General features: G+C 45.6%; 1 protein-coding gene across 3 annotated transcripts; it reads right to left on the bottom strand.

Annotated features, from left to right (window-relative positions):
- Positions 1-509: 509 nt before the first annotated feature.
- Positions 510-26,376, bottom strand: TM4SF19 (transmembrane 4 L six family member 19). 3 transcript variants are annotated; one of them, XM_084846989.1, is made up of 7 exons: positions 26,058-26,182; positions 12,785-12,976; positions 8,258-8,335; positions 6,825-7,006; positions 4,275-4,463; positions 3,531-3,598; positions 514-2,501 (listed from the first exon to the last, which is right to left on the bottom strand). In XM_084846989.1, the coding sequence occupies exons 2-6, from the start codon at positions 12,959-12,961 to the stop codon at positions 3,577-3,579; spliced, it is 648 nt and encodes a 215-aa protein (XP_084703115.1). In that variant the 5' UTR covers positions 12,962-12,976; positions 26,058-26,182; the 3' UTR covers positions 514-2,501; positions 3,531-3,576. The 3 variants fall into 3 exon arrangements, with proteins under 3 accessions (XP_084703117.1, XP_084703115.1, XP_084703116.1); XM_084846991.1 differs by lacking the exon at positions 3,531-3,598 and having other exon boundaries at positions 510-2,501; positions 26,058-26,376; XM_084846990.1 differs by lacking the exons at positions 514-2,501; positions 3,531-3,598 and having other exon boundaries at positions 4,222-4,463; positions 26,058-26,141.
- Between the last annotated feature and the right edge of the window lie 1,602 nt (positions 26,377-27,978).

Raw genomic sequence — 27,978 nt, 5'->3', positions numbered from 1 at the left:
GGCTGGAAAGGACCAGTCAGTACTGTAGTACTACTACATATTCAATGAACGCTCTGCATTTTTTGCTTAAGGAATAGCATTTTCAACACATGAAATATCGTTGGAGTAAGGGAATGTGCAGGGTTGCTAAATCAGAATTCGGAGATTCACACTATACTTCCAAATGTTCTGATTAAATAAGAATCTCAGTAGCTGCAGATCCTCCTGTCAGTTTTTTACCTATGTTTTCCTCTCCCTCCCTCCCAGGCTTGGGGTAGCGAGTGGGTCGCCAAGTGTACTACACAGTAGCACGTGGAGAGGGGCCAGATTAAAGGCCTGGAGGGGAAATGGAGGGAGAAGGTGCAGCTGCCCAGTCTCCTGCTTCTTTGCAGGCATTGCATGGTGTGCTAGGGTTGCAGCCTGGCAACTTTACATGCATGCACTGATGGCAGCTGTATTAATCTGGAGGCCTGATCTATGCAGGGCCCGGTCAAAATAGATTATTTGGATTACCATGATGAAACTAGACTGCTTGTGAAACAAATGACAGTTTATTGACAGAAAGTGGATGCAGAATAAATACACAAAGAAAGCTCACACATCTCTTCAGCCGATGAAGTCGGCACCTTTGTCACAGCTGAGTGTACGCAGGAGTCCCCATCAACAGCGTACGAGACATTGTTCCTAGGACCAAAGTTCTCCAGGCTAGTTGTGCACATTTTCCCCCATGGAGCAACACCAAACTGGTTGGGCTTTAGCCCAATCCTTTATACCCTTTTCCAATATTCTAGAAGGTGCTCAAAGCATCACAGGAAGGTAATGAATGACATTCTCTATGACTAAGAGGTCCCAACATTCCAACACGGAGGGGGGAAGAAACCCCCTTCACCTCCTCAGTGAGATAAAACATCATGCCCTTATCCGCTTAGAAAAGTAAAGCAAACAGATGGAAATTATGCAGCTTCATAAGTGCTGACATGAAGGTTACACCCTTATCAGTGTCAAACAACTGGCAATTGTTAACATATGGATTGATGCCTGCTTCATACCAATCTCTCCATCTGAGAAGCCTACAGAAGTTGCCCAATATATGTGGGGCCTACTCTAAGAAACAAAAACTGCCCTTTATTCTATACTAGACAGGCTGTTATACATTTAATAAATTGTGCAGGGCATGGCTGTGGAAGCTCAGTAGACTCCTCACCAAGTCTTCCAGTGTCAAACTCACTACAGCAGCTGAGTGCAAATGCATGAGTGTAGATGCATTTACAATATATTGAACATGAACATGATGGCACTATATCTGAAGAAGCTGCACAGCTTCATTGGATGGATAGATATCCTAGAAAATATGTCAAAGCTGTTCTGTTTGGCCCTGCACAGTTTGAGAAGAGAATGTTATTCACATCATTTCTTCATTAATTTAAAGATTTATAAGACATCTTTTAGGGAAACCCTCCCCAGGCAGAGTACAAAATTTTAAACTACAAAACACAACAATGATAAAGACAATAAAAGAACGGTTACTACTAAAATTAACATGTCTGCCTTATCAAATGCTTCCACTGTTCTTACCATACTGATTCCTCCCTGGGCGGGGAAGAGAGTTAAAGAAGGCACGTCCCTTTTCTGGAGCCCAGCAGTTTAGGTCAAGGATCTCTCGTGTGAGGAAAACAGATTAGAGATATTTCCTTGGTGCTGCTTTTCCTCATGTCCGGCCAATCATTGCTTTTTGCCTGAGAAAACCTTATGTGTTTCTGGCATTGGATAGGCTCTAATGAATGCAACTTCTCAGCCCAGTATACTAAAGGCACAATCCTATGCATGTTTAGGCAGAAAAAAAGTCTACAACTCCCAGCATGCCTCAGCCTGCATGGCTGGCTGGGGCATGCTGGGAATTGTAGGCTTTTTTCCTGTCTAAACATGCATAGGATTGCACCCTAAGTGGCTCTTCTTTCCAGTTGTCAAACTACGGCCGGTGCACAAATTGCATGAACTCAGAAAGTGACTGCCTACCAAATTAGGCTCTCTAACCTTAGGGGCCTGTGGGTGAGGTAGAAAGTGGAGCCCCGAAGTCGGGGGACCTGATACCACCTGGACCTGAGAAGACATTTCCTGCTCATGCCACCTGTACATACCTCGTTTTCTCCCAGAAAACCAAAAGTGCGTTCTACTTTGATGTCATGCAGCAAAAAATAAAATTAAAAATCATTGGTTGAGACATAACAGGAATAAAGTTTGAAGCAGGTGCTAAGGAATTATAAATAAATAAATAAATAAATGAACATTACAACGGTACTCATTATGAAAGTGTGATCAATAACCTCGTCAGCTTCTTAACTCCATGGCACAGTGAGAGCTCCCGCAGTGGCCGTCATTCTATATTCCCCAAGAGTGGCTATCAGATTCCCATGGAAGACCTATACCTTCCACTGAAGGGTGGGTGAAGTCTGATTCTTCCCATCTGGCAAGCAGCCACTCTAGTCTTCACAGACAACACAGGAATCAGCTACGCATTGAGCCTGTAACAACAGAAGCCAATGATTGCAGGCACAGGTCAGCTCATATCTTTGTAACCTCACATACAAGATTTCGTTAACACGGCTTGTCGTGTTGGTCTCAAAGAACAGGGTATAAAGAAAATAAGTCAAATGGGTTTATTTATTGCACCAACTCAGGTTAGGGTGAGAGGGTACTTGCAGATGAGACTTTTATCATGCCATCACCCAGTTCCATTCACAGAATTGTATGGGGGGGGCCTACATATCACTCATAGCCCTCCTGTGTTTACCCACCACTTCTGTCTTTTCTCTTATGGCAGAACATCTGTTAAAGGGGGAAAAAGAGAAGAGCTGCACAATGCCTTCTGACTAGTTATGCTAGGAGCCCCCTATCTGGAAGCACCCCAAGAATGCAAGATTTTGAGTTTCACAGAACTCTTCAACAGAGTTTGACTAAAGGAGGGAGCAATCCTATGGGGATAGTCAGCCGCCTCCAAACTCAGAGGCGACTGCCTATCCTATGCACAGTGGGAGAAGCATGGAGGGGATAGTTTCCTCCGTGCTCCAGCTGCGCTGCATTCACGGCTAGTGGCCAGTTTTGGACGTCAGAGTGCAGGACGGGGAGGGCAGACGACACATAGGAAGTGCCATACCAGCACTTACGAACTCCCCGCCCTGCCCCAGGAACGCCCCCTTTCGCCCCGCTCCATGCTGCTCTTACGAGCACGGAGTGGAGGTACAATCCATGCTGCCTAGGAGGCAGCAGAGGAGGGGGTGGGGAGGGGGTTCTCCAGGAACCGACCAATCCTGTGGCCATCTAGCTGTCTAGTGGCCATAGGATTGCGCCCTAAAACTTCTGTGAAATTCAGAAGTATACATACGCCAAAGCCAACTTAAATTGGTCCAATTAAAGATATAATTAAATAGCCAGTGCGGTGTGGTGGTCAGGGTGTTGGACTGGGACTCTGGAGATCCAGGTTCTAGCCTCCACTCAGCCATGAAGTTCCCTGGGTGAGTTTGGGCCAGTCACAGACTCTCAGCCCAACCTACCTCACGGGTTGTTGTTGTGAGGATAAAATGGAGAGGAGGAGGAGGATCATGTAAGCCGCCTCGAATTCCTTGCAAGAGGAAAAAAGGCAGGATATAAATGTAACAATAAATAAAGACATAATGGTTTGCAAGTTTTGTTCAGGGTGGGGAGGAAGCTGAAATTTCATTATTTTCCAGACAAGCAGCTGGAGCTAGAACCACTTCCTGTAACAAACAAACAAACAAACAAACAAACAAACAGAGCTAATTTTCATGAATCCACAAAGCTCCTAGGTTTCTACCTATTGCTGAAACCAGCATCACAATCCTGCGCATCTACCACTTTTCACAATTTTAAACTAAAGCCCAAGTCAGACTAACAACAGCTGCAGCATGACACCATCAGAGCCTGGTCCTCTATAACTTCGTGGGTCTGATTTTTGTGTCAGTCTCTATGGAAGTGGCTAATACAGACACTTTCCTGGTCAACCAGCATTCAACTGATGCTCAGCCATGCATATTCTGTTCTCCCCGCACCCTCAAATCAAAAAGCATTAGGTTCTGTTCTCCTAATAAGTATCTAGGCTGACACAGGTAGAAGAATTTTTTTTTAATTAATCACCACCTGCTTCAATCTTCCCTTGCTAGTGTGTGGCTGGAGAAAGGGGGACCATTTGTCTGAAAGACTAGAAGATGGGCAATAATAGAAAATATTGAAAATATATAGAAAATATAATAGAATGCCTCCGAATTCATGCTACATACTTCTTTTCACATAAGCCACAGACACATCCAAAACAGCCATTGATGATCTGAAGAGCAGCCAGGACCATCTCAACCACACTGATGATTAGGAGGGCAGAGAAGAAATAGACATTCCAGCTGACAACATTCTGTGGCTCGATACAAACTGAGTTCCAAAGGGAAGGATCATACAAGTAATTCTGAGGAGTCCTTAAAGAAACAGATTTTGAATGAGACACTTGCATGGGGGAGATATCAAACAGGAGAAGTAGGGCAACGTTGTTCAATAGGAAGATGTTCTTTCTGCATGTTTTTGAAGGGCTTTTCTACATGAGGCTTTTATCCCACTACTATACTGAGGCTTCTGCTTCCAGATTCTTTGTGGGATTAAGGGCGCAATCCTATGGCCACTAGACAGTGGCTAGACAGCCATAGAATTGTTTGGTTTGGGGGAACTGACCTCAGATCCTGTGCTCCGTGGTTGGTTACCAGAAAACTGCCTCCCTGCCCCCTCCCCCGCTGCCTCATAAGTGATGTGGATTGTCCCCAGGCTCTGCGCTCAGAAGAGCAGCACAGAGCAGGGCAAAAGGGGGCTTCCTGGGAGCAGGGAGTGCCAAGGTGCCAGCACGACGCTTCCTATGCACCGTCCGCCCCTCCCCCCGCTCCAAAGTCCCGGGGCTAGACAGACAAAATCAGCAGTCTAGCCACGAATGCGGGGCAGCTGGAGCACAGAGGAGAACATCCCCTCCATTCTCCGCTTGCCCTGCATTGGTTAGGCAGTTGCATCTGAGTTTGGAGGTGGCCGCTTATCCCAATAGGATTGATTTCTAAGATCAGCCCCTTTACACATGTTTTTTTCCAGGGGGTTTCTTTCTCTGCCTTTCTATATGTTCCATTACACAACCACTAGATGGCACTGTGGTATAGCAAAATTGCACAAAATACACTAGAGTTTTTTGCTACCATTCACGGAAATACCCAACTTCCTCTTTAGAAACCCCCTCCCCTAAAATTGTTGCAAAGAAGAGGAGAGGCCCTGGAGGATGACAGTGTTGTGTAAAGCACCTACATACTACCAGGAATTAGGAATCATGAGGCACAATAAATGCCTTGTGTTGAAAGGCTCAAAGCATTAGATAAAGGCTGCTAGATTAACTGGGTTATGAAGTATATAGTCTTTTGTACTGTTTTTCCTTGACTGCTTTTACTCTTAGGTGCCGAGCTCAGTCCCAGGGGACAAATACAGCCTGCCTGGGTCCCAATTCAGTTCTCTGGCCTTCCACAGATAATAGTGGCCTTCCCTGCATCATCAGGTGGCTCCCACTGCCCATACCCCTGACCGCTTCTGGTTTGGTGGGTTCCCGGCTTTTGAGCAGTTTCTTCTCCATTGTAGAAGGTTGAACTGCCTCTCCTAAGGTGGAGTCCTGGCAATAAGAGCTTTCAGCTAAAACATGCTGGTATTTTGGGAATTTGGTGCTCCCACCCCTTTTGCTTTCATCCCCACCCACCACTGGAATACGGCTCCCATAAGCATCTCCAAAAATCGAGTTCAGTCCTTGGGCTGAAAGAATGTAATATAAAATCTGGCTTTCCCTGGTTGTATTGTCTCAAGATCAAAGACATCCCAATGCCATTACATCTTAGCAGGCTTGGAACAACACAAGCTTAACGAAGTGTAATAATATTACACTTTTTATATTATTATTAGGAATGGAGGACCTCTATGCTTTAGGGCCCCTTGTACTTACAACTTGGGGAACGCCTGTAGTTCAGTGGTAGAGCACCTGCTTTGCATGCAGAACGTTGCAAGTTCAATCCCTGGCATCTCCAGTTACAGCTGGAAAAACTCCTGCTTGAAACCTTGGAGAGCCACTGCCAGTCAGTGTTGACAATACTGGGCTAGATGAACCTATGGCCTGACTCAGTATAAGGCAGCTTCCTATGTTCCTAACTGTCACTTCTTTGTTGATGTCTCAGTTCCACTAAACGTCTGCCATGCAGAGTTCCTCAAGAGTTCCACAAGCCATACTGAAGCTCCCTCATTCTTTCCCTTGCAGCATAATTGTCCTTGCACTATTCTTAGCCACTTGAGGTGGCTATCAGCACCCCCATCCCAGTTGCCATGTTTTTTTATGCCCAGGATAGGTAACATCCGCCTGGGTAGTAAGCCAACCTAGTCTCACAATTTAATTGAGTAACAGTGATATACAGTCTCCTGAGCTACGTGGGCCATTTCTAATGGGAAAGACAGTAAAAGGGAGAACCTATTTGAAAACAGTGACATCTTTGATTATCATTCTGTCTTCAGAAGTGACTATATGCAGAGGGTGTCACTGTCACCATTTGCAGCTTATTTTCACTGCCATGACTCTGAACTCTGAGTGACATTTTTTAACAAAAACAGTGAGATATAAACTAAATAAATTCACTGGAAGGCAATTCTCATGTTTTCATCACTTAAGCAAAGAGTTCCAGCTCTTATAATATGTTGAAGCTCCTTCCAGTTGGAGGATCAGAGCAAATCAGCTTGGCTGTGCCATAAGGTGGCCCAGGAACCTCAAATCTCCTTACCTGCTGTTCATGTCCTGATTGTCAACATTAAGGAATGGATAGTCCCACAGCTGCATCTTCCTCTTCCCCGCAGTGAAAACATAGAGGCAAAGGGGTCCCTCTGTCAAGCCTACCCCAGACAAAATAAAGCAAGCAGCTGATCCCAGTAAGGCCAGTCCTGATAATAAAATGGAGACAAACATCTGTGGGCAAAAGAGACATAGAATTAATTCCAGGTATGTGAGGCCTCTTCGGCTGCACTACTTAACTTCAGGATGTGAAAGAACAAGAACTGGGGATTGGCGCTAAATGGGCCGTAATGTTAGCAACTGGAATAGTACCTCCCACCTGCCGTACTTGTAGTACCAGAAGGTGCAGCCCTGAGTTTCGATCCTGATACTTTTATTTTCTGAAAATTAAGCAGCACCCTCATCTATCCTCTTCCCTTTCAAGTAACAAGGAAGAGCACAGCGGAATGCTCAACTACATGCTGAGAGTTGGAGATTTGGTGTGGTAGACAGGGTATTGATTTTAGTCCGGAAAGACTTGAGTTCAAATCCCCACTCAGCCATAAGCTCACTAGCTGACCTTGAGCCAGTCATTCTCTCTCAGCCTAACCTACCTCATAGGGTTGTTGTGAGGATCAAATGGGGGGGAAAATCCATGTATATTGCTTTCCTCTTCTTAGAGGATTGGGCAGGATATAAATGTGACTAATGCTAATCTACTGTAGAGCACATTGACACATTGATTCATTGCACATCAGTGCCACAAGATGAAACCTGTAGCACTGCATTTTAAGATTGGGGCTTTCTTCACATGGAGCTTTTATCCTGAGATTGAGATTGCTCCTTCACAGAAGTTTGTAGGCTCTTTATATGACGCCATGAACCTCCAAGGCATCTCCTGAACTAAATGCCCTTTGTTCTGTTTTTAAATAGATCGCAGATAATGAGCTATCAAATTACTTTGTTGTGTTCTGCTTGAGTTCCTTCCATGAAAAGAGGAAAAGCCGCAAGAAGAGGAGCGAGATCAATGAGAGATAATGGAAGACTCAATACAGGGAGAAGGAGGGGGAAAGGGGGAGGGGAGAAAGGAAGTGGGTGAAAAGGGGAGTCGTTGTGATTCTGCATTTAAAACGGAAGCAGAAAGCCCCGTTCCAAATGCAGGATTTTAGGCTGGTGTAGAGAAGCCCTCTGTCACAAGCCATGGAGGAAATAAGACCCATTCATTATTCTTAGAATGTTTCCTCTCTCTCAAGCTCAAGCCAAAACTTATTTTGCGTTGGTCTGTAGCTGTTTTCCTGAACTCTCCACCAATTGCCTGGCACTTTGGTCTGCTATAGAAATGCTGAACTGTGCAGGCACAGAATGGGAAATTCTTCAAAAATCCAGCTTTTCAACCCTGCCATTAATGTTAGAACCATCGGTGGAATAAGCCGACTACCACCTTACCTTTTGGCAAGTTCCAGAGGTGTTGGAACAACTCCACCTCCACCCAACACCTGTGATATGAATTGCAGCAGGGAAGACCTGTAAGAGAGAAGTGAGTCAGAATGAACAGTATTGTCCAGTTTGCCATAGTCAGAGCTCATGAAGAGTCCTTCTGTCTTGGCCCTGTTTGTTTTTTAAGGTCATTGAATGAAGCAATCTTTCTTCACTAAGGGTCTCTCTGCACAATCAATTAATTGTACATAGGAAGCACATTCGTTCTCAATTCTCCATGTCTTCCCTTCAGCTATTGCTTCTGTTTGGGGAATATTGCACTTCTGAGGTGGCAAAAGCACTATATTTTGTAATTTACAAAATCAGGATATTTCTTCCAGAGACTGCATTCGAGGTGACAAGCCCCTTCCTATACACATAACATGATCACAAACCACGCAGTCTCGTGATTTCTATCTATAGCTAGACATGGCAGTGCATGCATGTGTGTGTGTGCATGTGTATGCGTGTGTGAACTAGACATTTATTCACATATATTTTGGGCCTGTAAATTCTACCAGCAGTACTGGATCCCACTGTTCCTAGCATTAATGTCCCTGATTATTATGGTATTTGACCCTTCCACCAGATGTCCTTCCCTCCTATTTATGCACAAAGTACTTTTGGGACTGATAGTTCTTGAGAGAGTATTGCACACAGTGAAACACAAATTTCTCTCTCCTAAACAAGTCCTAGTTTAAATGCACAAGTACACACTCACTGTTCCAGCGTTAACCGTCAGAATGCATTGTGCAGCAGTTCCATCTTTTCTTCCTTAATAGATTTCCCAAGGTAAGAAAAAAGATGGAAGAAGCAGTGGGGAAACATGGGTGGGTTACAAATGGAACCTCTGGACCTCCCATAATATTCCTTGAATGAGGCATGACAATGGTGTAATAAAAGCCTAATTGAAAGCATCTGCATAGAGGCTAAGTTTAAGAGAGCTCAATATATGGGACCATGGAATGTATTTACTGCCTCCATGGCAAATGAAGGAGGTGGGCACCTTAATTTAGAATTGCTTTTTGGTACATGAGTGATTTTGTAAAGCTCTTCTCTTAAAGGGCTGTTTTAAAAAAAACCCAAACCAGAAATTCACAATAACATGAGACTGCCTTAGGTAGGGGGAGGACAGTGGATTTAACTTCACAGTGACTCTATAGTACTTAGCATTTACACTGTGCTTTAAGCTTTACACACATTATTACCAACCTTGTAGAATAGAACATTTCTATTATTATCTCCATATTATCCCTGCTTTTATTATTCTTTATAGTTCAAAAAGTAAACTAGGTAAGGCCTGAGTGTCGTTTGTGGAGTCCAAATTTGTAACGTGGGCCCCTTCCCACACCACAACTCCATTTCATACCTCAGGGGAAGAGCTTGGTAGCCAACCATTACTTTCTACTAGCCAGCTTTAATGTCCAATCCCCCTTCCTCCTCCCATGATTGGGCTCTGGTCCTAGGCATACAATGCAGTCCATTGTTGTTTAACTTAGGGGGTGGATGAGCAAAAGCTGAGACAGAGTCGTTTACAACAACTTTGAAATGTCATTTCACTGTTATTACAGACAGCAAATCAAATTAACACAACAAAGATATCAAAGGGTTGGTGGTGGAACAGGTTACTAGAGAAGTGAGCCAGCCAGTAACTGCAAATCAAAAGAGGTCTTGGTAGCTTCTCTCTGACCGGGTTTGTACTATCACAGAGGAGGAAATAAGCCATGGTGGCTTATTTCCCCTGCCATGTGTGCTGGTCACATGCTGGGGGGATTTACATAATTACAGCTTGCTGTGTTGTCTGAACCTGGCAAGAGAGGCTTGCTGTCGTGGTTAACAAGCCATCCAGGACCCATGGGCTGTTTTAGGGTTCTGGGGATCTCTTTCTCTCTCTGTCTCTCTCTCACACACACACTCAAAGTAGTAGCATGTCACATGAAAATTTGCACAGTAGCATGCCACCTGCAAATTCAGGTCACACAGAGTAGCACATCACACGCAAGCACAGACTTCACATCACAAGCATGTCACAGGGAAACACAGGCAAGATAATGAGGCACACAGACATGTACAGAAAGACATCATACGCAAACACACACAGCAACACATCATACACAAACAGATGAACAATATATTGCATGCAAACATATTCAACAACATGTAGCAGCACATCACATGCAAACACACACAATAACATGCGTCAAGAGGCACGTCAGCATGCCACACACAAATGCATGCAGCAGCACACCACACACCAGTACACACTGCTGCAGCCTGATCCCTCCAGCGATGGCCATTTTTTCTTTTGGGAAACAGGTTCCATCAGGTATGTTTCAATCTGCCAAACAGACATGAGTTGCAATACTTGCCCTTAGTTAGATGACTGATTTAAAACAGGAACTTTGAAATCCCATAGCTTTACGAATAATCCAAACTGACAAAAGGAGAAATCCAAGCTATGTTGTGGGTGGGCACAGAAACAATTGCAAACATGGGATACCTGCGCTTCAATTCAAAAAATTTAAACTGCTATAACTCAGGCATTTGTTTTGAGGATTTTCTGAAATTTGGTCAGTTACCCCTCACAAGCTAGATTCTCCATGCCAAATTTCCTACTAATTAAACAAACAGTCACGATTCTACTATGAACGGAAGCTTCAGGTTTTTTCATTCCTTCTATTTCCGATGTTCAGGTGTGAGTGTCATTGATTATCTAGCCAAAACAGCACCAGCCACACACAAGAGGGAGGTATCAGTAGACTTGGAAGAACCATGAGATTTGTAGAAGTACAAAAAAATCTATGGTACCCCCAAAACAGCCCAATGAGGACTAAGCTCAGCAGACACAGAATGTCAACTGACTGTTGGAGGAAGAAAAAGATGAAGAATGGGGTCAGGGAGAAAGAGAATGGAATGGAATGGGCTATCCTGGAGGAGCACCTACCTGGCTGACTGGCACAGTGAATAGGAGCACTCCACACCGCAAGGTTTTAATGCAGGTCCTCCTTGTAATGACAGAATGCTGGAAAAAGCCACTGGACTGACTTACAGAGCCACTCCAGCAGCTCTAAAGTAATGTAAAAACAGGAAATGCCGGAAGGAATCCTAAACCCTACAGGGCAAACCTGGTAATTGCAAGGGTTTGGGCTTTGGGATCCAGGGCAGAATACCTTTGATGTAGATCCTATGAGTCTGTGTGTAGCGTAAATGTTAATCTTACAGTGTATTAGAGATGGGATATTCTGCATTTTACTCTTATATTTCTCTTGCTCAGAGGGCAATCATGGTTATTATATCCATTTCCCTTTCTCAGTAAGGGCTTATCCTTATTCCCAGACCATGGTGTAAAGCAGGGGTGGGGAACCATTTCTGTCAGAGAAGTAGGTCAAAGATAAGCCCTTTCCACAGCCCCAGTGCTCAGAGAGGGGAAAGGGTTATCTCTGATCTGCAGCAGATCAGAGGGAAGCCCTTTCCCCTCTCTCAGCACTGGCACAGGAGAAAGGGGCAGGGCCTGGGAAAGGGGGTGGGGCCTGTGGAAGAAGCTTGGTCAGCAGGATAGGGAAGCCCCATGGGCCGTTTTCAGCCTAGAGGCCAGAGGTTCCCCATGCCTGCTGTTAAGTGTGATGTTGTAGTAGGCAGTTCCTGTGTGTTTTGTAGTATGAAGTTTTGTCATGATTTGAACCAATAAAATGAAGAAATATAAAATGCAGTGCCTCTGTGAACTGTGGCTGAGATGTCCCTGCACTTGGGGCAGGGGTGGGGCTCCTTTGTGGGAGAAGATTATCAAGCTTCAACTACTCTAGCATTGAGAAATATTGATTCCTAATATAGCATCTCCCAGGGTTTATGAATTATGGCAAAAATTTTCTAAAGGTGCAATCCTATCCATGTTTAGGCAGAGAAAAAGTCTTACAATTCCCAGCATCCCCCAGCCAGCTTTGCTGCATAGGACTGCACCTTAAGACTACTATAGATCCCAAGATGTTGGGAATGTGGGTGGGAGGTAAGTAGAAGGTATACCCAGAGAGTAGGACCTGAAGCAGCAACTTCAAAATTACCCAAAAGAGGATTTCAACTAAATGTTTGGAAGAAACCATCCAGTGAGCTTAGGCTATCGGGCAGTATAGAAATGTTATAAATAATAAATAAATAAATAAATAAATCTTCCTTACAAGCCATTCGACAGTGGAACAGACTGTCTTGGTAGGTGGGTAGGTGGTGGGGTCTCCCTTGTTAGAGGTTTTCAAGCAGAGGCTGGAAGGCCACCTATCATGGATGCAGTAGCAGTGGATTTCCTGCATTGGAAGGGGGTTGGACTAAATGACCTTTGAGGTACCTTCGAACTCTATGATTCCCTGTAGCAGCAATCATGTTGCCCTGGCCTGCACATCCTGTTCCAAAGCACTGGTTGGTTTTAAAGCACCAGGCAAGAAAGTCCTAGTCTTTTATTGTTTCCTGCTATGATGCTTGACAAGGATACGAGAAATATCCACTTACCAGCAGGCCTCCACCCCAGAGTCCTGGCATTTGCATCGCCTTCTTAGTAATTAGGCCCATGTGGAGGTAGCGCCATTCCCAACTGGGGAAAAGTAGGAGAATGTTGGCAACGATGGAAAGCAGGCCCAAAGTAAGGAGGCACGGACCCAAGACTCGAGCACAGGTTCCCACACACATTGCCAGCACGGAGCCCTGCAAAGACGAAGGAAAAAAGGAGTAGAGGAAAGGGGCATGGTATCTTGTATTTGTGTCTGACTGAATGGATGGCCTGTTTAAATTCAGAAGAGAAAAGACAGGTTGCTATGTGTAGCTGTAGTTCTTCATGGTCTCTGTGCATCACACCTCTGTGCCTGCACGGAGCCTTGATTCGGGAAACTTCTATAGCTGAGGAGTTTGGGCAGGAACCCTTCCCCCACTGTCCCAGTGCTCATGTCCCTAGTGGGTTCCCGCTTATCCCAGAAGTTTCTTGAGACCAACATTGTAGCCTTAAAACAGAGAAGACATACCTTCAGTACCCAACACTGAACTCAAGTATGACACCAAAGAGGGGATGACAGGTGGGTTGTGTGAATGCACAGATGGCCACTCAAAGAAGTACTGTTACAGGTAGCAGCAACCTGTCTTTCATCTTTGTGATCTCTGTGCATCACATATATGGGCAAATAGCAAGCTAACTTACTGGAGGTGGGTTGGTGTCCTAGTGTAAGACAGAGGAAAGGACTGCATGACCAAAGGAGCCAGCATAGTGTACTGGTGAGAATGTTGGACTGGGAGTCGGGAGATCCAGGTTCTAGACCCCACTCAGCCATGGAAGCTCACTGGGTGACTTTGGGCCAGTCACAGATTCTTAGCCCAACCTGCCTCACAGGGTTGTTGTTGTGAGGATAAAATGGAGAGGAGGAGGATAATGTAAGCCACTTGGGTTCCTTGCAAGACGAAAAAAGGCGGGATATAAATACAATAAATAAAATAAACAGTCAGCTCTAGCCCAAACATCTAGTCTGTAGTGTTGAAGAAATGTAGGTGATGTTGATCAGGTTGCAGAACAACAGAGTTCAGGAATGGCAATCCCTTTGGAAAGCGACTGATGTCGCTACTGCACAAGTAGAATGAGCTTGAACTGGGGCAGACAGCTTGCTCAATCAGCTCATACACTAACTCAATCAACTTGACTACCCAGGAGGCGAAAGGCTGAGTCGAGAGAGTTGCCCTTTGCATTTATTTATTTATTTATTTCATTTCTATACCGCCCAATAGCTGAAGCTCTCTGGGTGGTTCACAAAAACTAAAACCAAACAACACACAATAAAACAATTTAAAATATATAGAACATTAAAACCACAATATAACAATACAACCACAATAAAACCTAGCAGCAGTACAGGAGTTTAAAATACAGATTTAAAACAGCAAAGATAAAAATTTAGAAAGCTAAAATGCCTGGGAAAATAAAAAGGTCTTCACCTGGCGTCGAAAGGAGTACAATGTAGGCGCCAGGCGAACCTCACTAGGGAGCTCATTCCAGAGCCGGGGTGCCACAGCAGAAAAAGCCCTCCTCCTAGTAGCCACCCGCCTCACTTCCTTTGGAAGGGGCTCACGGAGAAGGGCTGCTGATGATGATCTTAAGGTCTGGGCAGGCACATATGGGAGGAGGCGATCCTTCAGGTAACCTGGCCCCAAGCCGTTGAGGGCTTTGAATGTTAACACCAGCACTTTGAATCGGGCCCAGAAATGGACTGGCAGCCAGTGCAGCTGGAAAAGTACTGGCGTAATATGAGCTCTCAGGCCAGTCCCTGTTAACAATCTTGCTGCCCTATTTTGGACCAGCTGAAGTTTCCGGACCATTTTCAAAGGCAGCCCCACGTATAACGCATTGCAGTAATCCAGACGAGACATTTGCCACTGTAGCAGACAAAGAGGCATGGCAACAGCTGAAAATCTTCATTCCTTGACTTATAAAATGCCAAAGTGCAGCAGACATCCAGCATGTGCAGAGCTGATTCCAGAAGTGTAGAAGGGGACTAGAAAAAGGCAGACAGAACAATGTCCTGGTTTAAGTGAAAATCCGACACCACCTTAGGAAGAAAGGCAGGGTCAGGATGCAGGACCACCTTATCCTGATGGAAAGCAACTTGGAGGCTGTTCCAAGTGGTCCGGAGCCTGGTTGGTCCTGTGGCTCCGGAACCACTGGAGCATTCTAAGGCCTCCTGTGAGGCCTTGGCAAGGCACTTTGCAGATAAAATTGATCAGATTAGGTGTGTTACTCTGCATGCTGTGGATACAGTTAGTGAGCAAGAGGCAGCCTGTGGCAAACCGATTTTGTGGGATCGGTTCCAGCTTCTTCCTCCTGATGAAGTGGACAAGGTGCTTTCATCGGTACGGCCGACCACCTGCTTACTTGATCCTTGCCCATCTTGGCTCATTATGAGCTGCAGAGAGAGACTGGGTGAGGGGATCAAGGCGGTGGTGAACGCCTCCCTTGAGGATGCCATCAGCCCTCAAGGAGGCAATGATAAGACCGCTCTTAAAGAAGCCCTCCTTGGATCCTCAAGTTTTGAACAACTTTCGCCCAGTCTCAAATCTGCCATTTTTGGGCAAGGTGATTGAGCGGGTGGTGGCGGTGCAGTTGAAGGCACACTTGGAAGAAACTGATTATCTAGACCCATTTCAGTCGGGCTTCAGGCCTGGGCATGGGACAGAAACGGCCTTGGTCGCCTTGGTAGATGATATGAGGAGGGCTCTGGATAGGGGTGAATGCTCCTTCCTTGTTCTCCTCGACCTCTCAGCGGCTTTCGATACCGTTGACCACGGTATCCTCCTGGACTGCCTGGAGGGGTTGGGCATTGGGGACACCGTATTGTGGTGGTTCCGGTCCTTCCTCTCCGGCAGGTACCAGAGGGTAGCACTGGGAGAGGAGGTTTCGGACCCGTGGCCGCTTACTTGTGGGGTGCCACAGGGTTCCATCCTCTCCCCGATGCTATTTAACATCTATGTGAAGCCGCTGGGGGCTATCATCAGGAGGTTTGGGGTGCAGTGTCATCAATATGCGGATGACACGCAGCTCTGCCTCTCATTCAAATCTTCACCAAGGTTGGCCGTAGAATCCCTGTCCAAATGTCTGGAGACGGTGAGTGGCTGGATGGGGAGGAATAGGCTGAAGCTGAACCCTGACAAGACCGAGGTACTTTTGGTGGGAGACAAGAGGAGGCTGGGGGATGTTGACCTGGTGTTGAATGGGGTACGGCTACCCTTGAAAGACCAGGTCCACAGTCTGGGGGTCATTTTGGACTCCCAGCTGTCCATGGAGGCTCAGGTGTCAGCTGCGAGCCGGACAGCGCTGTATCAACTCCATCTGATAAGGCAGCTGCGCCCCTTCCTTCCCGACCATCTGCTCCCATCGGTAGTACATGTCCTGGTCTCCTCTCGTTTAGACTACTGTAATGCGCTCTACGTGGGGTTACCCTTGAAGACGGTTCGGAAACTGCAGCTGGTACAGAACGCGGCGGCTCGCCTGATTAAAGGCAGCCGCCGGTGAGATCACATCACTCCAGTGCTGAAGGAGTTGCACTGGTTACCAGTTGTTTTCCGGGCCAAATTCAAGGTGTTGGTTTTGACCTTTAAAACCCTATATGGTTGCGGCCCATCCTATCTTAAGGAGCGCCTCCAGCAGCACCAGACAGGCCGCTTAACAAGATCAGCCTCGGATGGCCTTCTCTCTGTCCCATCAGCCAGGACAGCTAGGCTGGTGGGGACGAGGGAGAGGGCCTTTTCTGTGGTGGCCCCCACTCTGTGGAACTCCCTCCCTAGGGAACTCTGTCATGCCCCCTCTTTAATGAGCTTCCGTTGTGCATTAAAAACGTTGTTGTTCAGGCAGGCATTTGGGGTGGGTTAGGGTATTTTAGAAAATGTTTTTATTGTAGAATTTTATTGTTTTAAACTGTTTTTATTGTATGTTGTACATCGCCCAGAGTGGCTGGGTGACCAGCCAGATGGGCGATTAATAAATTTAATAATAAAATAAATAAAATAAAATAAAATAAAAAGCAAGGTAAGGAGGATCCACATGGAGCACACTGAGTTCAGTAGTGCACCATGCCAACATGATTGCTGCCAGAAACGCCACCTTCCAAGACAGGAGGAGTAAATCCATTGTTGCCAGCAGTTCAAAAGTCTTGGATGAGAGAGCCCTTAAAACGACTGAGATACTCCAACTCAGTACTGTGGTATGAACTGGTAGAGCCATGTTGTTGACCCCTTTAAGAAACCTCTTTGTCATTGGATGCAAAAAAATGGAGAAACCCCTAACAGGAGGGTGAAAAGCAGAGATAGCAGAAAGGTAAATGTTTAACAAAGAAAAGTTCAGTTCTCTGTCGAAGACGGAGAGAAGAAACAATAGAACCTGGTGTAAGGGTCATCGGCACAGCTGAAAACCCTGGCTGTGCACGAGAAAGGAAAATATAGTCTATTTCCTTCCATAGGTGTATTGTGCAGAAGGCTTATGCGCAGCATTAAGGATCCTCAGAATCAATGGAGAGATTACCTCTGGAGAGCCTACAGGATTCTCCATGCTGTCATGCGGACAGTTGACAGGTCTAGATGTTGAATCTGACCATGCTCCCTGGTGAGAAGAGATGGTATGGGTGGGAGCCAGATGTACTGATGGTGTGCCGTTTGAAGAAGTGGGATAAACTAAGGTTGGTGTGGCCACTTCAGAGTGATGAGAATGCCCCCATTTTTGCCAGGTCCCCATTTTTGCCAGGACCTTAGGTATCAGCAGAAAGGGAGGGAAGAGGTAAAACAGTGCTCCCATCCATTGAAAGATGAAGGGATTTCCCTTCGATCCCGCATGATAGCAGAATGTAGTTGCAGAACGTAGGGCAAATAGCAATGTCCAGTATGGTGAAAAGGTTGATCTCCAGTGTGCTCCAATGCCAAAATAAGTTCTTCAAAACTGCCCTGTCCATCTCCCATTTGTGGGGCGTTAACATAGCCCTGCTGAGTTGGTCTGCAAGGACACTGTCAACATCTGCCACATGGGTAACCACCAGTCCTATCCACCAAGCCATGCACCAGTGGAAGATCTGAAGTGTAAGTCAGTAGGAGGAGTGATCTCATTCCACCCTGCTTGTTCACATATGCGATTACTGTGGTGTTGACTGAAGTCACCTGCAATTCCTGCTCCCCATCAGATGTCTAGGGCAACCCCTAGTCCCATAGGATATCCTGCAGACAGCCAAGTCAGCTCTCTCCCTCCTTTGCAGATCCACTTCCAGCACAGACTGACTGTTACACACACAGATTTAGGGCGCAATCCTATGCATGTTTAGACAGAAAAGAAAGTCCTACAACTCCCAGCATGCACCAGCCAGCCATGCTGACTAGGGAATGCTGGGAGTTGTAGGACATTGTTCTGTCTAAACTTCCATAGGACTGTGCCCTTAGCTTGCTTCTATTGTTCTCACCCCAGATACAATTAGCACATTCTTTGGGGGTGGGGGTGGGAAGGCCTCCCATTCACAGATCTAGAAGTAGCCAAGCTAAACTTGACCAACCAGTCTGACCAGAGGCATTGCTAGGTTCTTAAAAGATCCGGGTCACAGGCCCATTACAAAAATTTGCGCATACATATATACAGTCAGGGCCAGAAATATCGGAACAAGGATAACTGTTTTGGCAATTGGCCTCTGTACACCACCACATTGAGGTTGAAAGGAAACGCACCCAGATGGGAGCGAAGTCAGGACTTTCAGCTGTAATTCAAGGGGTTTGGCAAAAGTGGGGCACTAACCAATCAGGAAGTACAGCCAGTGGCATACACACACACCCACTGTTGGTGGCTCAGAAGTAATGGAACAAACCAACATCATTTCAAACTTAAGGATCACCTTCAATACCTGGATGAAAATCCTTTGCAGTCAATGACTGCCTGAAGTCTGGAAGCCATGGACATGACCGAATGCTGAGTTTCCTCCCTCGAGATGCTTTGCCAGGCCTTTACTGCAGCTGCCTTCAGCTGCTGCTTGATTGTGGGTCTTTCTGCCTTCAGTCTTGTCTTCAGTAAGTGAAAAGCATGCTCTATTGGGTTGAGATCAGGTTGCGGACTTGGCCATTGAAAAACATCCCACTTCTTTGCCTTCAGAAACTCTTGGGTAGCTTTTGCTGTATGTTTTGGGTCATTATCCATCTGCAATATGAAGCGGCATTCTATCAGTGGCTGAATCTGAGCAGAACGTATAGCCCTATACACCTCAGAATTCATCCTGCTGCTTTTATCAGCAGTCAGGGCATCAATAAACACCAGTGACCCAGTTCCATTGGCAGCCATGCATGCCCATGCCATAACACTGCCTCCACCATGTTTGACAGATGATGTGGTATGCTTTGGATCATGAGCTGTTCCTTTCCTTCTCCATACTTCTCTCTTCCCATCATTCTGGTACAAGTTAATCTTGGTTTCATCAGTCCAAGGAATCTTATTCCAGAACTGGGCAGGCTTTTTAGGTGTTTGCTGGCAAAGGCTAATCTGGGCTGTCTGTTCTTGAGCATTACCAGTGGTTTGCACCGTGTTGTGAAGCCTCTGTATTTACATTCATAACGCTGTCTCTTGACTGTAGATGATGACAATGACATGCCTACCTCCGCAAGAGTGTTCTTGACCTGGCTAGATGTTGTGAAAGGGTTCCTCTTCACCATGAGCAGAATTCTGCGGTCATCCACTTTAGTTGTCTTCCATGGTCTCCCAGGCCTTTTGCTGTTGCTGAGCTTGCCAGTTAATTCTTCTTTTTCAGGATGTTCCAAACTGTTGTGTTGGCTACTCACACTGTTTTTGCTATCTCTCTGATGGGTTTATTTTGTTTCCTCAGCCTAATGATGGCTTCCTTCACTCGCATGGACACCTCTTTGGACCTCATGTTGGGAGTTCCAGTGAACAGCTACCAAATGCAAATGTAACACTCGCAGGGACACCTCAGTGAACCACCTCCAGGCCTTTTATCTGCTTGATTGGTCATGGAGTACACAGGAAAGAGGCCACACCTGGCCATGCAGCTGCTTGTCAGCCATTCGTTCCATTACTTATGAGCCACCAATGATGGGGGGGGGGGTGTATGCCACTGGCTGTCCTTCCTGAATGGTTAGTGCCCCACTTTTGTCAAACCCCTTGAATCACAGCTGAAAGTCCTGACTTCGCTCCCATCTGGGTGTGTTTCCTTTCAACTTCAATGTGGTGGTGTACTGAGGTAAAATGCCAAAACAGTTATCCTTGTTCCAATATTTCTGGCCCTGATTATATATGAGTCTAAGCACATGTCTAATGTATGTGTGTGTGTGTCTCTGGGGTGTGTGCATGTGGTGTGCTTGTGTGTGTGTAGAGATTACATACATACATACATACATAAGAAGTGTGCACTGACCCCCCCCCCCCCCGCCTTCAACTCAGACCCCGATTCAGCGTTTTGGAAAACATCCTGCTTCTGCTCGGGCCAATTTGTACTTGGACCACTTCAGCTCAGCCCCAAACCTGAGTCAATGTTTGGAAAAATGAGTCTTTATGCTTCCTGTTGATTACCATGGGAAATTAGAAAAAAAAAGTGACTTTTTTCTCTTGGTCAGAACTGGATGATAATTTCAGGCATAGTAGCCCCCTGGAAGGAAATTACACCTGCCCAATGTCAGGAAAAAAATAGATGCAGGGTTTATATTTTGATTTTCTTTTGAAGAGAACTGCCAGTAACATTGTAATTACTTGGAAGAAGTGGATAAAAATTTCAGGATTCATTGCCCTATCAGAGGAGATCATGTCTGCCACATTTCAGAATGATAGCCACAAGGGTTTTTGTGCAAGGCTGGCCTTGACATTTTGAGGTCTCCAAAAGAGGACATACTTATCTCCCTATGTTCCTTGTGGACCATTGTCCTGAAAATTACAGAGAGCCTAGAGCTGTCCCTAAGTAAGAAAGCAGCAAAGTTTCAGAAGGATAGGTGCAGCAGTTCATGTGGAAGGGGAGTTCTCCAATTTTGGGGAGGGAGTGATTTGCTTTCCCTTCCACTCACCCCTTCCCCAACAGTTTTTTTTTTAGTAAATTTGTATGAAAATGCACAGGTCATTAGAGGTGTCCCCCAGGCAAGAAACCTGCAAAGTTTCTGAAGGATATACATGCATACAAACTTAGAATGACTAGAATTTATTTACATTTCACCAGTGTTAGCAGTAGGGAAACATGGGTGGGAAGGTACTATTGCACTCATGCACTCTAATCCCCTGGGTGGCCTGATAGTTTTTACTTTTTGTTTTAGACTCTGAGAAGAGAAAACTTTACGCATGGCTAGAGCAAAAGCCACTGGACCTAACTGTCTGAAATTTGGTAGGGTCAGTCAGCTCCATAGGGCCTACTAGATCCCCAAATTCCATGCATGAATGTGGAAGCACAAAAAATATATAGCTCTTTGCTTTGACAGATTTTCTTGAAAATAGCAAACCTTCCCTGTGACTAGCACAAAAACCACTGGACCTAATTCCTTGAAATTTGGCATATTCAATCAGTTCCATGGGGGCTACCAAACCTCCAAATGTCATGTATTTATCATGCAAACTAAAAAAGATATGGCCATTTTTGTTTTCCAATGCAAGTCAATGGGAAAATGTAAAACAAAATGGCAATTAGGACAGCTCAAAAGATCCGGGGCACAGCTCAAAAGATCCAGGGCCCATATCCAGGTGAGCCTCAATATAATGATGCCCCTGAGTCTGACCCTTTCTAAAAGTCTCTTTTCACTACCACAGACTCAAAGGGTTGAGGAGATCCTTGAGAGACATTCAGACTACCCCTCCCCCAGATCTTATTATAATAATAACGGAGAGATCCATTTGATATTTCCTTAACTAGATACTTTCCAGTGAGCTCACACTCACAGAATCCAGAAGACAAAAAACCTCCTAATTTAAAGATCCAGACCCTTCTGTTGTAACATTGCATCGAGGATGCCACATGGCTGGGGATGTGTTTCCAGTTTCCACCAGCGATTTACTCCAACCTGGCTGCACGGTGAGGTCTCTGTGTTTCCATGACGTCATGGCCTTTCAGCACCAGCCCCACATTTTATTGTTGAAAAACTGCTTCTCCTGAGACTGGTTATAGTCTGACTTTTCCAGCTTACTTTGGCTCCATTATTGACCTGTTTCCACAACTGCACTGGGTTCGGTATCATAGTCCTGCCCATGGGGCATGTAGACCAGCCCTTGTGGGTTGCTCACTTGCCCATGACCTCGGTGACCCAATCCTTTCCCTTTGCCTGTTTTCCAGAACTTTCATTGCTGTTTTGGAGCAGGATGCTATCGCGGGCAAGCAAGTATTTCCACTACAGCCTGAAAATCAGATTTATCTCAGGTCATCTTCCATCAATATGTATACCCTCTATGTCAGTATCTGCCTATGACTCTTATCACTCAATTGTGAAATAGCACTAACACGCATCTGTGCTATGGTGCAATTGCACAATAGCGCATTCTCTGGAACAAGCCTCCTTGACTGCAAGAGGAGTCAGCAGCTACCCCTGGACTAATGCACCATGGTGCAATAGTGCTATTGCACAACAGCACAAATGTGTGTTAGTGCTACTTCGCAACTGTGTGATAGAGTGATAGCAAGATACTGACATGGAGGGCAAGCATATTAGAGGGAAAGGGGGAAAATGGGCAGAAATGAGCATACGTCTGGGAAGTCTACTCAGAAGTAACTCTTGTTGTGGTCAATGAGGTTTTTTCTTGAGATTGCCATTAAGGGTAGTAGAGCCTGGAGCGGGGAGCCTCTCTGATTGGTTGAGCAGCCCCTGCCAGTCTGGCGACATTCATTTTCATTCCCCCCACCCCACCCAGAAGTATGCTTCTCTCAGCAACTTATAATGGTGTGGAGAAGTCATAACTGGAGCGGCACACTACGGGAACAATGGGAAGGGTTGGAGTGCCTGTTAATGTGCAACTGCGCCTTTGCTTGTTAATTCCTCTTTGTTAAAGTCCAATTGCACTTTAAAACGCACTTTAAAGGGGGGGGGAGGGTTCAGAAGGCAGGGAGGAGACTAACCAGAGCTGGAAACTGGAGCGGAGCAGAAGGGGGAGAGGGAGGGGGGACTCAGCAAGAGGAGGAGGTGGGAACACGGATGAGGTAATCAGACCCAACCCAGACTCCACCCACACTGTACCCAGCCATCAAGAAAATAATTTGATTAGAGCTCAGTGGAAACAGCACAGAGCCCCAGGCTACAGCCATGATAAGCCAGGACTTTAAGCACTGTGGAAACTGGAAAAGGAGAAGATGCGATTGGGGAAACATTGCAACAAAGTGAAGCCATGGCATGGAAACACACCCTGGATTAGTGAGTAGAGTACAATACAGATTAGTCAGAGATACAAGACTCACATATTACTGGCAGATTGCAGAAAAAGAACTTTAAAAGACACCAGGAAGGCTTTCATGGAGCATTTTGCCATCCCCCATTGACCAAAAACAGAGAGTATAATTTCCTTTATTTCTAATGTTCAGCTGGTGAGTGCCATTGCTTAAGTAGCCAAAAATGGCATTACCCATGTGCAGCTTTGCAAAAGTAAACAAAAATCTTTAGGAGAACAAATGTAGGGTGGGAGGAGGGACCTCAAAAACAGCCCAATAAGGACTGAGCATCTCAGTAGACACAGAATGCTAACTGACTGACTGGGGAAAAACAACAGAAAACCAGATCAGAGGAGGAATGGAATAGAGCATCCTGAACAGGAGCACTCCATGCCACCACATTTTGTTGCAGGTTCCACTTGTCTCCTTTAAGCCAAGATCTGCCTCAGACAGCCCAGTTGCTCCCAGTGACATGCAGAGGGTGTTTCAGCAATGCTCTTTTTCTACCACCTCTTTAGAGATCCTGTTCTTTGCTTTTTCCCCCCTCCCTGCCAAGAAGCAGCTTGTGATTGCCTTCTCCTACTACTGTAATGAACTACTGTAGAGAACAGTGCTCAATTCATGGCTTCTTCTCAGGTAACACAACTAGCAGCTGACTGTTTTGGGAGAGAAACTCCATCTCTCCCCCACAAAATCTCACACCTAAGCTAGCTTTTTAAGCAGGAGCTCCAAAAAGGTGTGGAAGTTCAGCCAAGCAAAATATTCTGTACCAAACAACCTGATCCCTAGTTCTTCAGTATGACCTTCCCCCTAGGACAGCCTTCCCCAACCTGGTGCCCTCCAGATGGGCTGGACTGTACCTCCCATTCATCATGCTGGCTGGGAATGGTGAGAGTTGCAGTCCAACACATCTGGAGGGCACCAGGTTGGGGAAGGCTGCCCTAGAAAGTTGTGATTATCTCATATATTCTATCAATCTCAGACACCCAAAGTAATGATAGGATGCATTCACCTTAGCAACCTCCCACAGTCCACTGCACTGCTGTGACATCCATCCAGGTTCATGAACCTAACAGTAGTGTACGGATAGGTTTGTGCCAGGAGAAATTGTCTAAGGACCTCATTGTCTAAGGACCTCTTCCAGGTGCTTCCCCTGAAGGAGGCTTAGAGGGTGGCAACAAGGGAGAAGGCCCTTTCGGTGGTGGCCCCCCAATTTTGGAATTAATTCCCTAGCGAGGCCTGTGTAGCACCAACATAGTTATCTTTTTGGTGCCAGGTTAATATCTTCCTTTGGTTTTTAATCAGGTCATGAGATATTGTTTGGAAATGTGTGTGTATGTCTATCTGCTCTGTTTATATGTTTGTAGCTAAACTGATTTTATATTATGCATAATACTGTATTTTAAAGTTTTTTAATATCTTTATAAACTGCCCAGACAGCAGTTTGTAAACTGCTTTGGCGCTGTTATAGAAATGTAATAAATAACATGAAAATGAATCTGCGGGATACAGCTGATGCGTCTCTTCTGAGAAGTGAACTACACCTTTGTCAATCAGCAGTCTTGTGAGTGTTTGCGGGTATGTGACTACAGAGTGAGCTGATCCCCCACATTTGCTGGAAGCATTTACTTGATGCTGGTGGCACCCAAAACTCCAGAATCCAACGCTCCAGAGGGCAGTTCGCCCTTTTGGATCCAACTCTGTGATAAGCTGCTCGTAGACTATTGTGGGGGGAGTTGCATCCAGAAGACAGATTTTGCTCTGTCACTTACAAACCATCAAAAACAACCAGTACTTCAGTTTAAATGGTTTAACGGGCGTTTTCACAACTTTTTTTCTTTTTCTTTTAATGCTATGCTCTCATCAATAGCTCAAAAGCCTGTCTCTGCATTGTGGATGGGGCATAACAGGTCATTGCACCTGTAGGAATATTCTCTGCCTGCAGCGCCTGCAGCAAAGTGCTCATTCTCTAAATATCGTTTTTAAGGTTTCCCAATAGCAGCATGGAGAAGGAGATATGTTTATTTATTTTATTCTTATTATTTAAAATGTAGCCCCTGATTTTCTTAACCAAATTAACTCAAAGCAGCCTTAAAAATACATATAAAAAATAAGAGTTCAAGTTACAATAAAACAACTTCCAATTACAATAAAAACTTTGTAGATGACTAAAATAAAATCTATATATTAAACCAAGAGCAGAATAAAACAATTCAGTCTAAAAAAAACAGGCAAACAGAGCTTTAACCCATACTAAACATTTGAGAAAAGTCCTACAATTCCCAGCATTCCCCAGGAGGCATGGCTGGCTGGGGAATGCTGAGAGATGTAGAACTTTTCCTGCTTAAACATGCATAGGGTTGCACCCTTACTGATCAATATTCAGCCTACTACACTGCCAGCAAAGTAGATTCACTGGGTTGTATCCAATGGTGGTTTTGCCTTCGCAGAAAGTGATTCCACTTGTGCAAACTGGGGCAGTGGTTTTCGGCAATCCCCCTACCTACAGCAGCCCTCTGCACCATATCCCATTCTTTTCTGGAGGGTCACCCAACCCTCAGATGCAGCTTTTCAGGATGCTAGCATACATGGATGGAAGTGGCATGTTCCCACTGACAAAAGGGTGCAGTTTGAGTGATGGGAAAATAAAATATTTCCCTGACCAAAGTCTAATACTGGAGAAAGAGCCTTAGATCCTGCACAGCAGCTGAGCTACGACTGCACAATTACAGGGTTTCCCTGTCTCGGCAGGGAAATAACAAAGCACACCACTCATCAACTCCAGTTTCAGCTCCCTATGGTTGGGTTTCCTTGACTCCTTGTCACCCCAATAAGCCCACCATTAGATGGATCTCAGCAAATTCATTCTTCCCAGCTTGTCCACTTACCTTTGACAAAATAATGCAGTAACGCAGATGAAAGGAGCTGGTGGTGCCACCTCGCCCTAGGCTACAAGGCACGGCCACCACCCAATGCTGGTGCCGGTGTTGCAACAGCCCACAAAGGAGACGTTTCTCTAGACGAGGCAGCGAGTGCTGGTGACTATTTATAATCTTCTGGCTGTGTCAAAACCCATGTGCCCCTCCACTTATTTTGTCCCTAGATGGTCAGACCTGATGAGCATCTAGCTTTACGTGTCAGTCACATGTGCCATCTCCCCATGATGGGCAACTCCAGTAAGTCAGCTTTACGTGGGGAAAATAGCCTATAGAGGGAAATGAGTAATTCAAGAAAAAAGCTGCTTCCATGAGGAGGAACAGGGCATATGAGTTGTGGCTGTACATGGAGCAAGGTTGCAACAGACGGCATGCTCAAACAAAACAGCTGTTCTAATTCTGGAGGGGCAGCTACAGCACTCTGTGGCAACAAAGACGTCCAAGAGCCTGGTGGCACCTTAAGACTATCGGCTTTGTTGTGGCCTGAGCTTTCGTGATGAAGTGGAGTCTAGTCCAGGGGTGTTGGACCTCTTTCAGCCTGAGGGCTGAATTCTGTTTTGGAGAAGCTCTCAGGGGTGGCATTCCAGTGATGGGTGGGGCCAGGGGCAAAGGGGGTGGGGCCAAAACTGCAAAAAAGACAAGCAAATCTTAGCTTAAAGCTCTTCCTTCCTGTCACCAAGCCTTAGGTGAGGCACTTCAACCTTTTTAGAATGGGAAAAAAGCTGCACAGAATCCGGGAAATCACTAGATGATGAATAGTTGTGGGAAAGCTCTGGCCATATAAGGAACCTCAGAGGGCCAGATTGGGACTCTAGGAGAGCTGGATTTGGCCCCTAGGCCTAAGGTTCCCCACCCCTGCTCAAGCCCATGAAAATGTAGCCTACAGTCCTATACACACTTACCTGGGCTAAGTCCGACTAACTCAGTGGGGATTATTTTTAAGCAGACATGCTTAGGATTTGCACTGCAGTGCCACAAACGTCTTTCCTGTTTATGATTATGGTGTTAATGCATCATTAGAGGAAAGTAGGCAAAGGTGTAGTTGTCGGTATAAACGTGTGTGTCTCTCTACTTGTGCTTCCTTGGCACACGGACAGACAAATACAAGGGGAGAGGTATAGTTCCGTGATAAGACAACATAAGTGGGATTTGCTCAAAATGTTGCAGTGTGGAGTGTGCATGCTCAGTCCTCCACTGACCACGCCATGCCTTCTTTCAGGATACTCCATTCCACCTGTCCTCACCCCCCCCTTCTGTTCTTCTGCACAACAGACAGGATTCTGTAGCAAATGAGCATGCTCAGTACTCATGAGGCAGTTTGGGATTATTTTTCCCTCTAAAGATTTTCTATATTGCTGCAAACCTTTGGGTTCCACCAAGTATGCTAATACCTCCCTTTTGAGTATGGATGGTGTTGTTTTGGCCACATAAAGATTGGCACTCCAATGATGGTCTGATTCAGTATAAGGCATTGCAAGTCTTTGTCATCTTAAAAGTAAAGAATGATTCTTTCACTCTGAAACCCTAAGCCTGGAAACCCAAGCATTTGTGACAGCTGCTAAGGTTATGTTAGAACTGAACTTTGGACTAGAGAAGTTTCTATTATTTGGGCAATGTCCATTTCAAGCACAACACTTAAGTAATACCATTTTCTTTCTATTGGGGGCCCAGTCGCCTGAGGGAAACACAAAGCCATGTGCCTTTAAAGCAGGGGTGGGCAACGTATGGCCCTAGAGACACATGCTTCAGTTTAATTTTATGTGGCCCTCGGCCTCGGCCTAATTTCAAAAGCCTTCTGCAAGTGAACAGTTCAGACTTCCACCAAGACCAATCTGTCCTCTTAATGGCAGCTTGCTGGGTGAGGGGGAAGAGG

The sequence above is a fragment of the Heloderma suspectum genome, chromosome 3 (assembly GCF_057233095.1).
Source record: "Heloderma suspectum isolate Gila_16-S chromosome 3, 16-S_ref, whole genome shotgun sequence".
Classification (NCBI taxonomy): Eukaryota; Metazoa; Chordata; class Lepidosauria; order Squamata; family Helodermatidae; genus Heloderma; species Heloderma suspectum.
The sequence above is the reverse complement of the archived record's forward strand: the minus strand, read 5'-3'. Positions and strand labels throughout refer to the sequence as shown.

Coding starts and splice junctions, on each gene's coding strand:
- TM4SF19 (XM_084846989.1), bottom strand. CDS start 12,961: ATGTGTGTGGGAACCTGTGCTCGAGTCTTGGGTCCGTGCCTCCTTACT. Junction 4,464..6,824: donor AATCAGGACATGAACAGCAG/GTAAGGAGATTT, acceptor TGTTTCTTTAAG/GACTCCTCAGAATTACTTGT. Junction 3,599..4,274: donor TGTGGCTTATGTGAAAAGAA/GTATGTAGCATG, acceptor TCCTCTTGCAAG/GAATTCGAGGCGGCTTACAT.